The sequence below is a fragment of the Sapajus apella genome, unplaced genomic scaffold (genome assembly GCF_009761245.1).
Source record: "Sapajus apella isolate SASKATOON/1434 unplaced genomic scaffold, GSC_monkey_1.0 scaffold30, whole genome shotgun sequence".
Taxonomy (NCBI): domain Eukaryota; kingdom Metazoa; phylum Chordata; class Mammalia; order Primates; family Cebidae; genus Sapajus; species Sapajus apella.
In genome coordinates, this window is record NW_022436970.1 from 23,805,989 (window position 1) to 23,822,247 (window position 16,259).

A 16,259-nucleotide genomic window follows, 5' to 3' on the forward strand; every position below is an offset into this window, starting at 1 on the left:
ATTTTTATAAAGAATTCCTTTGTATAAGTTTCCGATTGAAAGAAAATCAGTTTCTTTCGGGGCCTGTGCGTCCCCATCAGTGAAGGCCTCAGCTTGTGTTTCAGTGACACCGTCCTTTCCTGGAGAAGCTGTGCCTTGCATTCTTCCATTTCTGATTCCAAGCAGAAAAGTGCTGATGAGTCAGACATCCACAGCGGAAGGCACAGAATGGTGTTATCAAGCAAAACTCTGCAGAGGCGGGACTGGGGGACAAGGGAGACACAGGAACCCCTTAGATCCCTCACCTCACCAGGCAGCACAGACTCTGCAGTTCTGGCCCTAGTTCTGCCAAGGTCTCGAGGAGGCCTCACACCTGGCACCTGCTCTATCCAGCCCAGGCATCCAGGCGCCAGCACGTGGCCCCTGGGCACACCTGCTGAGTATTTAGCTAAGCAAGCCGCATGGCCCAGCTTGAGAATGAGACACTCACTCTGCTCTGTGATGCTAGCTTTCACCCTGGCGACTGAGCCTGAGCTGATTCTAATCTATTTGACTTTTGTACCTCTTCTGTCCCTGACCTGCCAGGACACCCCTGGGATCTGTGGGCCAGCAGCTCAGCGCAATTGGTCACAGAGAAGACGCCCATCCTCAGCGAGAGCGCGAGCCACCCGGCCTGTACTGGGTCCTCTTTGTCCCCTGCTCAGCGGTCAAGGACCTTGTGGTGAAGGCCTCCCCACAAACGCAGCGTCCTGCAGAATTCAGCCCCGCACTTTTGCAGAGCTTGGAGCCAAGACAAACGGCATTTGTGATCATGAGAAGCCAAGAACGATGGAAACGGTTGCATCAGAGTTGTGCCCGCTTCTGAAACTTCTCTGAACGTGTCGTGCAGAGCACAGCAGCTCCGCAGCCAGGAGGTGCGGAGGGGACGTCCCGCATCCGGCGCGCACACAGCCAGCCCGCGGGGCTCCCACGCGGGCTTGTCCCGGACACAGAGGGGCCAAGAGCCGAGACGCGGACATTTTTCACGCCAGGAGCTTCCCGCGCGCGCTCCCCCTCCAGGCCCCGCCCCGCAGGCCGAGGGAAGACCGCGGGGACTCGCCCGGGACTGGGCGCCCAGGAGACCTCAGGTCTACCCCCCGCTCCGCCCCCGCAGGTGGCCGTGGCCAGGGACGCGGTTCTGAAATGCGTTGCGGGGTTTTGCCCAGGCCCGTCCTCCGGTTCCCACCATCCAGTGGCCCCGCGCGGCAACGCAGGGCCTGACCCGGTGACCGCCAAGGCGTTAGAGCCCCGGGCGAGGGCGGGGAAGCGGCCAGTCCTCCGACTGCGAGGGGGCCGCGGGGACACAGCCCACCCCCGGGAGCGAGCGGGACCCGGTCTGGAGCCTGACGCCCAAGGTCCCCCGACCCGCCGGCGCCGCCCACCCGGGAGTGCCTGAGCCCCGCTGGGACCCGCGCCGAGCCCTGGGACCGCCCTGGGGCGGGACCGACGCGGCGGGGGCCGCGAGGACCGGTGCCCCCAGCGGAGTGGAGCCCGGAGGCGGGGGCCCCCGTCCGCCCGCGGACCCCGCAGTCGCGCTAATTAGGAAACTGCTGGGCAGGATCCCCGCGCTGCCGCCCCTCGCGCCTGTGGCCACATTCTTTTCACAGCCACCTCCCCGCCTCATTTGGCGCGCGACATCTGAGGTCGCGGAAACGCCGTGAGGACAGACTGGGTCGGGGCGTGTGAAATGAGGGTGCCCGGGAGCCCCTGCACGTGGGGTCCTTCGGGCCGCCGCGCCTCGAGGCCAGCATCGCAGCCAGTGGGTGCGGACGCAGAGAACGTGCCAGGACACAGAAGTTGGGGTCCTCCCTGCGTTCCACCCACCGCGCCCCTAAGCCTCACTCGCCCCAAAACGCGCCCGAAACTCGGCCTCGACGGGGTTTCGGGGTCCAGCGATCCTCGAGCCTCCACTGGGCGCCCCTCCCGGAGCGCCCCTGGGAACCCCGCACGCGCACGCGCGCACTCACACGGACGCGCGCGCGGGCAAAGGCTCGTCCTCGTGCTCAGGCAGCCCGGGCAGGCGCGGGGGGCGGGGCGGACGGAGGGAAGCGAGGGGGCAGGAAACGCCGGTAATTGAGGGAAACGCACACGCATTGCACCGGCGGCCTTTGATGTGAGCCTCCCAGCCAGCCCGGCCCCTGCAGGCCGGCGAGCCCACCCGGCGTGCGACCCTCTCCACCCGCGCTCCCGTGAGCGCAGGGCCGGCCTGAGCGCCGAGGACGCGTGGCATCGATTTCCTACGAGCAGGAGGCTCTGGGCTCACTGTGTCTCCAACGCGGGACAGCGCGCATGGAGCCCTTTTTGTTTTTTCCCCAACCCCTGGGCCTCCCGGGGTGGGTCGGGAGACAGAGCGCTGCGGGGGATGACCACGCTGACCGCGGGTCCTCCTGGGGAGAGGCCGCCTTGCCTTGACCTAATGTATGTACACATATAAATACAGTGCTCGTCCAAATGACATTCCACTCACTCTCCCTCCCCCTCTTTTTTCTTTTCATCATCAGCAAATAAAGATTAGCCGGGAAGATTATAGAAAGCGTTTTCAGGCTGGCGCTGATCTTTATTCCAGGGGCTTTGTGATGATATTGATGATGATGATGGTCAAGTGGACAGTTTGATTTTTGTGTTTGGAGCTAGTTATAAAGAATCAATATTATATCAAGGGGTAACTTTCGTGATAAAGGACTTTAACCACTCTGGCTATTCATCATAAGTCTGTAGCAAGCAGATAGGTCAAAAGAAATTATATTGCACTAAAGAGTGAGTCTTCTTATCTCTCCCATACCAGGGGAATAAGGGACAAGCCGATCGATACAGTAGCTGCTGTATACTTCTTGCAATTATCAATAGCTGATTTCGCCTTTTGAGGCCTGCATCTATTAATGCAAGCTAATAATAATCGTTTGAGCCTCCCTGTAGGCAAGGAGTCAAAGTTTTAACTTGCTCGCATTATTTATGTAATCATACATGGTGAATGAAATGCCCCTCCTGGTCACACGCTGCCGGAGCCACAGTTCAGCCATCAGAGGAGAAGTCCTTCACCGTCGTTTGCATCCCTCCGTGCGAAGGCGACTGTGAGCTGATGTTTCTGTGTATGCCATTAAAAGCCAAGGAATGTTTGCCTCTGATGCCTAAGGTGAAGCTACAGTGTCCTGTGGACAGGAACGCTGCGGAGCACACAACCAAGACGGACTGACACACTCCACACCCGGTTCGCATCTGTTAAAAATATTTAGGGGTATTTATCTCCATAGCTCTGAAAGCAAAGGACGTCACAGCAGTTGTATCCAGTATGGACAGGGCAGTTAGCAATGTGCTGGTTTATTTACCTAGAGCATTTTATTTTTATGGGGAAAGTCATCTTCAAGTAGGTGAACACAGGATTGGAAAAAGCGTTTTCAAAAATCCATAAATATAATTTTTGGCTACATGTTTTCTAGCCCCCCCCAATGTAATAGAAAAAGCAACGTCTTTATAATTGGCACTTGACATGCTGTTTGCGTTGGGCTGTGGCACACCAAGCACAGATTTCCTGTTGATGGAAACATTTATCATCCTGATTGCCCCAGAGTGGCAGGTGGTGTTATCAATTACCTCTTCTTACCAATAATAATATTAGTATGGTAATATCTTTGCTCAAGTGAGAACCAATTAGCAGTCACTTGTCACAGCATTAAAGGCACAAAATCATGCTGGATTTAACCCTAAGAACCTAAAACAAAAGTTGGGGGTTGGGGAGGAACCAGAGAGAGGGAGAGAGGTGGCCAGATAATAGAAGAAAGGAACTTTGGGTCGGGGGCAGGAGTGAAAGAAGACAGAAAATGAAAGGCCTCATATTTGAATACTTTTTTTTTTTTCACTAAGTGGTTGGGGAAAATAAACACTTGCAAACAAAGCGTCAAATACACCTTAGGTAAAGCTAGCTTCTGTGAATCTGGAGCCAGGTAGCTTTAAACTGTGACTGTGATGGTAAATTAGAACAAGCTATTCAACTTCCAATCAATCTTGCAGATAGGCTTTGTTTTATTTGAATAAATGATACAGATTGAACCAAACGCCTAATTATATGTTTCACTAATGTAAAATATACAGCATTAATTTGTAAATAATATTAGACAGACAAAATAATAATGTGTCACCTCTTAAGATGAAAACAACATTGCAAGAGGAAAGACAATTAACAAATTAGATTTAATTACAGGGAAGAAAAGCAACTTTTGTTTTTCCGAGTGTTTAGGTATGACAATATTAATAGACAGTGGTCATGTGGTGACGCGCGTGTGCCCACTCCCTCCGAGTCTGCCCCGCACAGGCACACTTCCCAGCGTCCCTTTAGTATGGGCACGACCAGAGCGCACATCCTGCCTCATCTGCGAAAATAGTCCACGGACACGTTGTCACTTCGAAATGTATCTATGGTTGCAACTCAGGCTTACGATACAAGCGCTTCTACTCAAAGTTGCCGCACTGAATAAGAGCAATTAAAGAAAAGTTTCTGATCTGAGTGCAGGGAAGGAAAACAGGGAGGAACAACCAGTCAAGAAGTCGAATGCCTTTTGTTTTCTACCTTTGCTTTGAAATAAAAAATTGATCTTGTTCACTTAGGCCAATTTTAAAAAGGGTGCGTCGCAGAAATTACTCGTGCGCACCATTTCAGCTGTGGGGACATTCGCACAGGTTTCCGCTGCACACACAGCCTCCCGGGCCCTCTCCTCCAAGGCTTTGCCGGATCTTCCAACGAAATCCCAGAGCACAGCCTGCGCTGGGGAGCCCGCAACTCTCCGGTTCTCTGCACCCCTCGCCGCCCGGAACCTGGCACAACGCCCACGCAGGGCTGGGCCAAGGGCAGAGTTCGCACCCTGCCTTCATGCCCGGTTCACTTCCGTCCACGGAAGCGCCGTGCCAGCCTCCTCCATCTTCCCACTCGCGCATGACACGGCGACCCGCGCGACACTTCTGCAATCTGAAGGCTTGCTTCTTACAAATAAAGGGCCAGAGCCTCACACTTGCCTTCGTTGGAGGGACTTAGGAGATCCTCCCCCGTCCACACCTTGTAGGAAATGCAAAACATACCGATGACATTAAACAGTTGCGTTTGGAAGCCCCAGAAAGATCTCAGGAAATCCTGCCAGTTTGTTGGAGAGAGGGGTGCGGGACGGGGGGAGCGGGCCTTACGCCACAGAAGGTGGGCGCAGCGCGCTTAAAATGACCCACTGAGGTCATGAAAGCTAGGATATCTTCAACCCCGTCTCTGGCCCACCAGCGGTCGTTTTGCGTTCTTCCTCTCCTCGAAAGCAGTCTTAGACCCCTGCCTTTCCGCTGCGGCTCTGCGACTTCCCCAAACTCTTTAATCCTGTAAATTCTGCCAGAAACTCGCATTCTCCAAGCTGCTTTCCCGCCTCCCCCCTGCGTTCCTTTTTTCTCTCCCCACCCGCAACGTCTCTTTGCCCCTCTTTTCTCAGAAAAATTCCTGCCCCACCCCCAGCGCGCCCCAAAGCCCGGGCTGCAAACTTTTCCCCGCCGGGCGTCTCTGCGCCAGATGCCAGAGCATCCCCCCAAAGCCTGAGCATCTGCAAAAGTTCGCAGCCTAACGGCGAGATAAAAACATTTCCCCCGTAGCTTAACTAGAAAAGTGCCTTCGATGTATGTTAAACCGGATAACTCCAGATTTCAAACATCTTTTATTTGTCTGTCTTGAAAAAAAAAAAAAAAAAATGAATACGCCTGTCAACAAAAGGCAAAATGAAACCAACCTTAAGGGTGTTTTGGTTTTTCTTTTTTTTTTTTTTTTTTTTTCCAAAAGTGGCGATGGGGGCTGTTTGGAGATGACCCCAACCTGCGCCCTCCCTTCCTCTAAGACTCTCCAGCGCTTTTCCTGAAACCCAAAGCTCTGACTTCGTCAAACTTACACAATTAAAGGCGGGCAGGAGAGCGCAGGCTGGGAAGCAAGCGGGAAGATTCTAGAATGGAAGGCAGCCCGCCGAGCGCGGCGAACCGCGCCAGGCCGGGGTCCGAAGGAGCAGGCGGGGATTCCTACCCTAGGCGGACCCCCGCCACCAGCCCTGCCTGGAGCTCGCGGCCCTCGAAACACCCCTGGCCGGCCGCCCGCCGCCGGCTTCCCCCAGCGAACCACTCGGGAAGCTCCAGGAGGCCATCTGTGCTGACGCTTCGCACCAGTCAGGGCCACTTGCAAGGACAAAAATCAGAAATTTAGGAAATGAAAAAAGGCGCACTAGGGCGAGGAGCACTGGCGCGGGAGCGGCGGCGACCGGGCCTGGGACACATCCTGGCGGCCGCTCGGGTAGGGAGGACACGGGCGGGAGAGCGCGCGGCGGGTGCACGGCCGCGAGTGGGAGTGCGCGCCTGTGCGCGCAGGGCGAGGGCGCGTGCGTGCGACCGCGGGCGAGGAGGCGGGCGCGCGTGCGGGGAGCGCGCCGCGCCAGCAGCCCCGGGGTGTGGGGCCGATCCGAAAGTGCGCAACCCCCTCACCTGGCCCCCAGGTCATCCCCGAAATCCCAGGGACACGGTGGGCCGCGCGCGGGACTTTGGTGGAGTTGGAAGTTTCGCTCGCGCTCGCTGACCACTCCGCGGGCACCCGGGCCACCGCGCCCGTGGGGAAGAGGCACTGGGGTGGGGACACCGGGGCCTTGCGGTCCCCTCCCTTTCCTGCATTTAAGAGGCCGCCGCCGGAGGAGAGGAGAGGCCCCGGCGAGCTGGCGCGGGGGCGAGGCGGCCCCGGTGGCGGTGGCGGGCGGGGCGGGCGCTCCGGAGTCGGTGGGGCCCGCGGGTTGGGGGGCGGGGAGAGGGGGGAGCGGAGGGGAGGGGGCACGCGGGGGAGGGAGGGAGAGGAGGGGAGGAGCCGCGCGGTCCGCGCCGCTTCCGAACCGGAAAGTTGTTCTTGCCGAAGTCCTGCCACCCCGGCGTGCGCGCTCCGCTCTGCTCCGGCCGCGAGGCTCCTAGCCGGGCCGGCCGCCGGGGGAGCCTGCGGAGGGGACGTGGGGCCGGGCGAGAAGGTCGGGAGAGAAGAGGGCACCTGAGCCCGAGCCCAGCCGCTGCGCGGAGCGGCGCCGACAGCCGCGGCGGAGCAGCGGAGGCGGCCGGCGGACCCCGCGCGCCCGTAGCGGGAGGCGCCCAAGCGGCCGGGCCGAGACAAAGGCGCCGGGCCGGAGCCCTGCCTGCGGCCGCTCGCTCCGGGAGGGGCTGCCCGGCGGCGGCGGCGGGGGGGGCGCGGCGCGGGGCGCGGGCGGCGGCGCCGACACTCTATAAAGGGGCGAGCCCGGCGCGCCGGCGGAGACGGCGCCGCGCGGACGCCGCCAAAGTTTGCCGCTTGCGCCCTGCGGAGCGGCGGCCACCGCGGCCCGCGCCGTACCCGGGCCCGCCGGAGCCGCAGAGGGGGCGGCCGAGGAGCGCGGCGCCGGAGCCCGCGATGTGAGGCGGCGCCGGGCAGCGCGCGCCCTGGTCGGTCCCAAGGCGCCGCGGCCCCTCCTCGCCGGCGCGGCCGCTAATTGCGAGCGCGGCCTCATTTGCATAGGCCGCCGGAGTCCGCTGGAGGCCGGCCAATCCGCGCGGCCCTCGGCTAATGGCCATGCATTATTCACCAGCCTAATTGCTCAGCCCCATGCGCGGCCCGCGCAGCCACCGCCGCCGCCCCGCGCCCCGCGCCCCGCGCCCGCCCGGCCGTCCCGCGCCCGCCCCGCGCCGTCTCCGCCGGCCGCCCCGCTGATGTCGCTGCCCCGCGCGGGGCCCGAGCGCCGCTAGCAGCATGTCCCGGCGCAAGCAGGCCAAGCCCCAGCACCTCAAGTCGGACGAGGAGCTGCCGCCGCCGGACGGGGCTCCCGAGCACGGTGAGGGCCAGGGCTCCGGGGTGGCTGGGGGTCTGGGGCTGCCTGCCCGGGCTGGGGAAGCGCGTGCGGCGGGAGCGGCCGCGCGCGTGCGTCCGGGAACGGGAGAAAGTTCCCCGGTTCCCGCGAGCGGGTGTCCGCCCTGCGCCAGGCCGGCCGCGGGGACCCGGGTGCTTCGGCGGAGCGCGCGCGGCCGCTGAGAGAGTTGTGGGCGAAGTAAACTTGGCTCCTCTCCTCGGAGTTGGGGAGTTGCGCGCGGAGGGCGCCGAAGCCGAGGCCGCGGCCGGCTCGAGGACGGCGCGGAGTCCGCGCGGCCCCGGGCGGAGGCCGGGGCGGGAGGGAGTCCGCGGCGCTTCAGTCTCCGCGTTGTCCTCCGGGGTCTCTGCACCCGGACGTTGGGGCCGGCTTCGGCGACCCCGAGGCGAGCGCAGCGGCGGGGAAGGCCACCGGAGCCCACCTATCGCTGGAAGCGGGCCGGGGACCCTGCCGCCTGCCCGGCCAGCTTTGTTCGGCACCGCAGGTCCCGGGGGCCCCACGCCACCTCTCCGGCCCCGCCTGCGCCCCCGGCCCCCCGCACCGCCGGCCTCGGGTGACCCGCGCGTCCCAGCGAGTGGACGCATCCTGTGATCGCGTTGCGAGGCGAGGGGAAGGTCGGGGTCTCGGCCCTGCCTAATGGCCGCCTGGGGGATTAGGCTGGGGTGAGCGCGGCGGCGGCCTGGGGCCTGCCCTCTGCACGCGGCAGAACCCCCGTGTTTCCGGGGCGTTGCAGGGTCTGCACGGGCCTTCTCCCGTCTTTCTGGATCCACCGAGGCCGGGCGCTGGAGACGCCTTTGCAGTCGTTTTGCTGCTAGAAGCTTCCTCTTTGAAACCTCCAAAAGCGAAGGGCAGGCGCCGCGCCAGTTAGAGCCCGGCGGAGGGCTGGGCTTCCCAGAGCGGCATCTCAGCCCCGCAGAGTTTGGGGTGCCCCCGGGCCCCTTGCTCGAGTTAAAACCTCAGGCCATGGCCCCAGGCTTCGGCGCGCCCCGCAGGGCCCCCAGGGCGCCAGGAAGGAGGGCCGAGGAGGGCGGTGCCGCGACCCCGAGCCTTCAGCGCAGCTCGCACGTAAAATAATTTGTTCCTTAGGAAAATAGGCAGGCCAACTTTTATGATTGACCTATTACAAGTTGCTGGAGGCAGATGGTGATCTTTTTACTCAGAGAATGAGACTGTCTGCGGAAAGGAAACGGGGCGGAAGAGTTTCCCACACGGTGGAGGAAAGTTTGACAAAGCAGGTAGACACCCATGTCGGATGAGAACGCCAGAGCATGCTTGTGACGCGGCTGGGGAATTAATGAATTAAATAAAATGAGTGAGCTTGCTGGGGGCTTTTTGTTGCCGCAGAGGTAAGGGAGTCTTATCTGCGTAGCCAAGTCAGCCAAGATTAGAACAGGCGATATGCTAAAAAGAAACGCTTGCATATGGTGGGTAGATTAAGGACAAAGAATCTTTTTGTCATGGAAATGGATTTTTTTTTTTGTTTTGTTTACTTCATCACATAGAATTTCTCACACTTGGTTTGTTTTGTATCGCCCTCAATGACTACATGATCAAATGAATGGATTTATTTCTGCCGAATGAGAAAGACAGTCTTTCCTTCAAAAGAACTACATTGCATCCCAGTGAGGAATTTTAAAGCTTTATTATTGTGGCTCCTGAATAGCTTAAAATCGGCTTTCACAGCCGCCCCAAAATGCAACAATGTAAATACTTCTCAGCTTTGTGGGGTCGTTATCAAAATGTGCAGTGTCTCCTTTTATTAAAGCATATTTTAATTAATAGAGTAAAACCCCTTGTATTTAACAATTAACAAGCTGAGGCGCTGCTATTCATTTTTAATTTCACTTCAGAAATGTGAGCATGCTGAACTTAATAGTGTAAACATGTAGAGGGCTATATCGCCTATATTTGAAAGCCTAAGATGGGATAAATTATTCACAAGTTCTATTTTGAATCCCTCTTGTTGCTGCTCGAATTTATTTAGACATGCAAAATATTCAGGTATTTTACCCGTAGTAGAACTAAAGTTCTTCTCAAGCCTGTGTTTTTCACAGCATCCAGAGTTGTAATCCAGACGTTGCCACAGTTCCTGGTCACATTTTGCAACAGGCCCAAAATACACTGGGGCTGAATCTTGGCCGAGCTGTTTCCATGCTTGTTTGAGGATAGTTCAGGCAAACTATTTTTTTAAGTTCTCTCTCATTTGATTATTTCCAAGCAGATTGTCCATGGAACACAACAGACACTCTGTTCACTGTTAAGGAATGCCCCATTTCTGTGTTACCCAGTCGCACTCAGCATCGTTCCTAAGATAACTAAGTAAAAATGTTTTTAAAATAAATAGGTGTGGAAATCAAATTATTCCAACCTGAATCAGATCGTCTCAAAATTTTAATTTTGTTAAATGTGATGGAAATAAACAGACCATGCCGGAAGTTACAAGTTAGCTCAGTCAGTTTACAATGTTTTAGAAACGAAGTAAATCATTCCTTTGTATCAGTCGGGGAGTGACATATTAATTAAAGCAGTAGGTCCATCTACATGCAGTAAAATGGAAAGCTATTGATAACGTCATGCAGAACAAATATTATATGCAAAAATGTTTAGTATAATGGGGGACAGAGATGCACAGTCACATTAATTTATAGTACAAAGCCTGTGTTTCTTAAAAAAGAATTATGATTTATTTTTGAAGCAATGAAAAGATTCTATACAAAAATAACTGGTGCTACCCAAACCTTATCACTGCAGGAATGAAACGTGATGACGTGTCTAGAATCAGAAAAAGTAAGGATAATTTATGTAAAGTTCTAAAGCCATCCTTTTGTAAAAAATATACACATACATATATTAAGAGTCATTGACACATTCCTAGCAGAAGATGTCTTTTCGAATTACTTACTTGCAAACTATCTCATTCCTATTTTAGAAGAAAGGATGCTGCAGCTTTGGGGGCCAATTAACTTTGCCCCACAAGTAATCTTTTACGGCAACTGAATATTTTTGTTCTAAGAAAAATTAATTAAAACTTCCAATCACAGTTAAAACTTTAAAAGATACAATATTGCTATTTCTGGTATAAAACGCAATTTAAGAAAGATGTGTTTTATTGTTGTTAGAAAATATGTATTTAAGAAGCAACAAAAAGATATTATAATTTAAAACCATTTACCATTCTGTATTTTGTTTGTTAGCACTCATTGCTTCAAAGTGTGTTTTTATTTTCTGCCAACTTAGAAGTATACGGCTGTCTTAAAAATCCTTTCAAATGTGGTGAGTATGTGATTTGAGAATTTACCAGTGGTATTCACAGACTGTGTCTGAATGAAGGGAAAGAGGCTCGGCCAGCAGTGCCTGGCGCAGGATCTTTTTCTTTTATCTGTATATGCATGGTTTGCCCTCGGTGCTCCCCTGCACACTACACACATTTACAATTCAGCATACCAAAAGGAACAATGCAGGAGCCACTTTCTAGCATTCACAGGCAGATTGCTTTCTCTGAAACATGAAAGGTAAAAAGTAAGTAACCGGGTTGGGTGGGGGGAGAGGAAAAGAAGATTTTGCAAACATTTCTTTTAAAAACAATGTTAAAAAACTTAACCTATTTAAAAAATGCACATTTCTGTGATCAACAAAAAAGCTTGCCAATTAATTCCCACCTTACAGAGAGAGAGAGAGCCAATGATGTAACAGTTAGGGAATTTTATGTGGAATCCATTTTAAACTTCCATGGCATATGCATTATCCAGTATTTTTAGATCTGTTGTTCAAAGCCAGAAAAAGAAAAAGGTATGGAGTAACAGCAGGAATTACTTAGCAAGCTGGTTATTTTCTGTATACAAGATGATGGCAAAAGTGGGTCAAATTTCATTCTGCAATCTCTAAAAAGCTATACCATTCATCTCTAGGTAGCCCTAAGAACATTTTCTTTTGGGGGTAATTCAGCAGAAGTACAACCAGGGTTTCTACTCTGTGCGCTGAGCATTAGTTGGAATTTAGCATTCTTCAAAGGATTGGCACCGGCGTTTACTTAGGTACAATAAAAATCGTTTTTCCTTCTAATGAGGTTATGCACCATCTTTTAATGCTACAAGATAGTTTCAAGAAGCTTAATTTTTAAATATGATAACAGGAAGGATTTTTTGTTTTTATTAGTTTTTATTTTCCTGCCTGATTCGTGGACTAGTTGCCAGAAGAAGCCCAACATGTTTTAGTCTCGTGGTGACGTGAGCTGAACTGCTGCTGCAGGGAAGTGTTTGTAGTCACAGCACACCGCGGTCGCTGCGTGTCTCACACACGATCAAACGTAAAATGCAGGTAAAAATTGAGCAATCTAATATTCCAAGCAAAGTTTTATTTAAAAAAACAAAAAGCCTGTCTCGGGTTATCTCTCATGTAATTTCAACACATTTATGACTTAAAATGCAGCTAACTGATTTCCAGGCAAACCAGGCCAGTCATGTTCCAGAAAGTATAAAATATTAATTGTGGGAAAACAATGGAATGGTCTCTATGTTAAAGATGAAGATTGATTTGTTTCTTAATTAGAAAGGGAAGAGTTCTTGAGACAGAGACACTGTCCGCCGAGGGGACCCGATAATGCCAGTGTGCTGTCTAAATATTTTCCTCTGCGGGCCTGTCTTTTTCAATCACCTTCAGATTAGTTATGCTTACTATCTAAAACCCCTACCCCCTCTGCATTCTCCGAGAGCATTAGCAGCCAGCTCGGCGCAGAAAGCCTTTTTGTCTGAAGTCTGAAAAGGTGGGGTTGCAGAGTGCTGGCCAGCTTCCGACCGTCTCTCCCTGAAGGTGGGTAGTTAGAAGTGCTTTGACAAGCCTTGCTGATTTAACCTTTGCCTGCTTTGCCCTGCCAGGGGTGGCCGCTAGATGTCAAGCTCATAATACAATTAGTGCATCTGTGCTGTTGACCTTGGCAACAGGGCTCACCACTGTTCTGTTAAGTGTTAACACTGAATCTGAGTGTTAACTAGAGCTCCCGCGAGCTTGCGCCGTGCTGCACAGCTTCTCAGACGCCATCTAGTTCAGCACAAGTGTTTATAGTTCTTAAAGAAGAAGAGAAAACGGCTTGCTTTTGTGTAGCTATTGCATCTTGAACTGTTTAATTAACCCTGCAGGTGCCGCAGCACTCTGTCGAAATTCGTGGGCATCACTGGTCGTCTTTTCCAGAGTGATGTTTGCGGCACTGTTTGGTAATTGTATTGTAGGATCTGTATACGTGCAGAGTCACTGGTTTCCACGACCTGGGGCAGTGGCTTTTCCGGGATGACTTTTTGCGTCTGTGCAGACTTTGCCTGTAGAAATGAAACTGTGCCATACAGTGCTGACATGATGGAAGCGATTCCATCACCTGACCCCAGGTGTGAGCGGGCTGACGGTGGCTACAGCTGACTGGAGTCTGGTTTCTGGATACAGCGTGGCTCATGTCCCTCTAGAGCTGTTTAGATGTAGGCATTTATAGGTCTAAGTGGTCTTGCATATTTATTTTTATGCATAGTGGGTTTGAAAGATGGCCAGTGCTTGGGTGCTTTCAAGTAGGCATGTCATGAACTAGCACATTTAATTTCATGTGTCAAATCAGTGACATCACAGCCTGTGAATTTAAACCGTCTGCCGCACTTCACCAAAAGTGACTTAGCAAACCTTCTTTTCACCCCCTCATCAAATTTTGATTGAAATTGTTTGCATCAGCTGACAGATTTCAGCTCTGCATATTTTTCATTAGGCGTAGATAGTGATATATGTGCATTCATTATAAGAGCGGTTCAGCATAACATCTAAATGAAAGAACTATTGTGCAACCTTGAGGGTAACAAACGTCTTATTATTGGGAGCAGCGTTGAGGGCAAGTGGGAGTGCTGTCCTGCTCCATCCACATGGACCCATAAAGGCAACAGTGTCTCTTCCCTGGTGCTTCACCGCACAGACTAAAAACTGCAAATGTTTAAAGCAGAAGGCAGGTGGTGACTGTGCCACAGGTGGTCGTGACTTAACAAATGTGAGGTGTGGGCCACTGCGTTGAGCGGGCGTGCACGGTCAGAGCCGCGTTGAGCATGGCAAGAGTGCCCTCCACTGTTCAGCGCCGTGCGCACACGCTCTGAGGTCTCGGGAAAAGGACAGAAAATTTTTCTATTGCGTCTGGAATTTCTTCTACATTGTTAAACACAGTAGGGGTCTCTATTTGTCTCCTCCTGTTTCACAGCTTGGGCTCAGTATGTGATAATTCATCTTTCTTTATGGGATTCAAAGCTATCATAAGGAGTTAAAAAGAATTAATTTGCAAGAAAATTAAGTGTCTCCTAACAATTTAGGAAAACTGGAAAAATGCTCTCTGGATCTTTAAGAGATGGAAAGGCAAAGGAAAAAGTCCATTTTCCTTTCTTGAAGATCCATGTGGCATTTTAAAGTTACTAATTGAAGTGGAGAAGTTAACATCCCTTTCCCTGCACTAAACAAATTCTGCTTCTCCTTTTGTTAATTGTAATGAGTAAAAAATATGCAGCAGAAGTGTATTAAAGGTGAGCTTTTGAGATGGATAAAGAAAATTATAGAACACCTATTTTAATGCTGCTCTGTAATTGGTTAGCTTATTTACAAGTCACTGTGCTTGAAATGTTTGAAGAAAGCTTTGTGTCTTAAATACCCTGTGTGTGTATGGTGTGTCTTAGTACACATTTCATACACAAGCAAACATCAAGTGTATGTAAAAATTGAGCATTGTAATAGTAGTCCAAGTAAACTTTTATTTTTTAAAAAAGAAAAAAAAAAAACTTGTCTTAGGTTATTTCTCATGTAATTTTCTCACATAAAACCAAATCAAAGGATTGGTTTGCTTGCAAATCACACAGCTGCATTTCACACACACACACACACACACACACACACACAACGATGATGTTTTTCGCGTGTGGCTTTAAAAAGATCATAAAAGCTAACAATTCTGCTTGTCATCCTGATACCTCATTCCTTAGAAGATAGATAGATTCTATAGCAGACCAGGAATTAGAGCTGAGCAAGGAGCAGAAAGTCTGAGGGCTCCTTTCACACCGAGAGTCACCGCTGAGAACACAAACATTTCTGTTAAACATTCTGTGTATATTAATGAGAATGGGAAATACATGTATTTTTTAAACTATCATCTTTGAGCCTACTCTTCTGTTAGAGGTTTTCTCTGAAAGGCATGTGGGGCCTTCCTCGCCTCTTCTGTGCACCTGAGAAACACAGACAGGAATGTGCCCCAGTGATGGCGACCCTGAACGTCTTGGGTGTAAACCATACATTGCGATAGCTGCAAATTAAATGGAAAAATAACTATATTTTTATCCCGTGTAGTGCAGGTGGCCGGCGTGCACCATGGGGTGACGCTGATTGAGATCAGCTAAGCGGGGTTGTGGCAGAGCAGCCCTGACGCCTTCATGTTCTCACAGGAGCAGTGCAGCAAATAGGCTGGTACTTCCTGAAAGTATCCCTGGCCAAATGTTCCCATTCACCAGGAAGGGAGGAGTGTTGGCTAAGTTCTCTGTTAGTGAACGGGTTGCCATTTTTCTTAACTGGTTCTAATATAATCCCATTCCTGGCCATCCCTGCTGTTGAACAGTATGCAAAAAGTAAGTTCCTTTGACATTAATGATAATATTCGCAGTGCCTGCTTTTTTATTCACCCCCTTAAACAAAGAGAGGGAAAATGAAAATTGCATTGGAAATAAATTTCTCAGATTTGTCACTGTGACACTGTTGTTACAGTTCCTCTCTGACACAGTTTTGCCTTGACATAAAAAGTTTAGGCCATATTAATTAATGAATATAATCACTTATTTTTGGAGCATACAGGCCAGTTTAAAATATAAGTTTAATTTTAAAAGATGGTTAAATACATTTGAATCCGACATAATATTGGCTTTAAATGCTGGCAGGATTAAAGGGCATTAGAAGTTTATATGATAAAATTGTGGACTAAATTCAGATTTTCCCCATATGGGTTTGCTTGTTATAGACAGCACTTCAGCATAAGTAAATAGTGTCAGATTAGCACGTAAACACTTTTATATATGCGTTTAATCATCATCATGAGGAGAGCCACAGAGGCAGTTTATAAGAACTTATTTTAATTCTTCAGAGTGCATCAGATGCCAGCACTCACTCTGCAAGTCAGCACAATGTCGTGCTACTTCTAAAGAACTGTCCTTAGTAAAATAAATTCAGTTAGGTTATTTCCTACAACCAGTTCAGTCAAGGGTTTACTATGATTGTTTAATATTCTTAAAGTATGCAGACAAAATTTTAATTCCATATGTGATATGTTAGGTTGTTTTTTTTAAACCTGTATTTCTTTTATTCGGGGCTATGCTA

At 51.4% G+C, this 16,259-nt stretch overlaps 1 protein-coding gene and 1 long non-coding RNA gene across 2 annotated transcripts in view; one reads left to right on the forward strand and one right to left on the reverse strand.

The window, feature by feature from the left end:
* Positions 1-3,233: 3,233 nt before the first annotated feature.
* Positions 3,234-6,396, reverse strand: LOC116561820. Its single transcript, XR_004273621.1, has 2 exons — positions 5,769-6,396; positions 3,234-5,065 (listed from the first exon to the last, which is right to left on the reverse strand). It is a non-coding gene; the product is annotated as an uncharacterized LOC116561820 (long non-coding RNA).
* Positions 6,397-7,742: 1,346 nt separating this feature from the next.
* The window catches only part of SALL3 (spalt like transcription factor 3), a 20,124-nt gene continuing 11,607 nt past the window's right edge, over positions 7,743-16,259 (forward strand). The window contains exon 1 of the mRNA XM_032293773.1: positions 7,743-7,859. Coding sequence (XP_032149664.1) covers positions 7,778-7,859 — 82 coding nt within the window. The 5' untranslated portion in view covers positions 7,743-7,777. The remainder of the gene's footprint in view (positions 7,860-16,259) is intronic.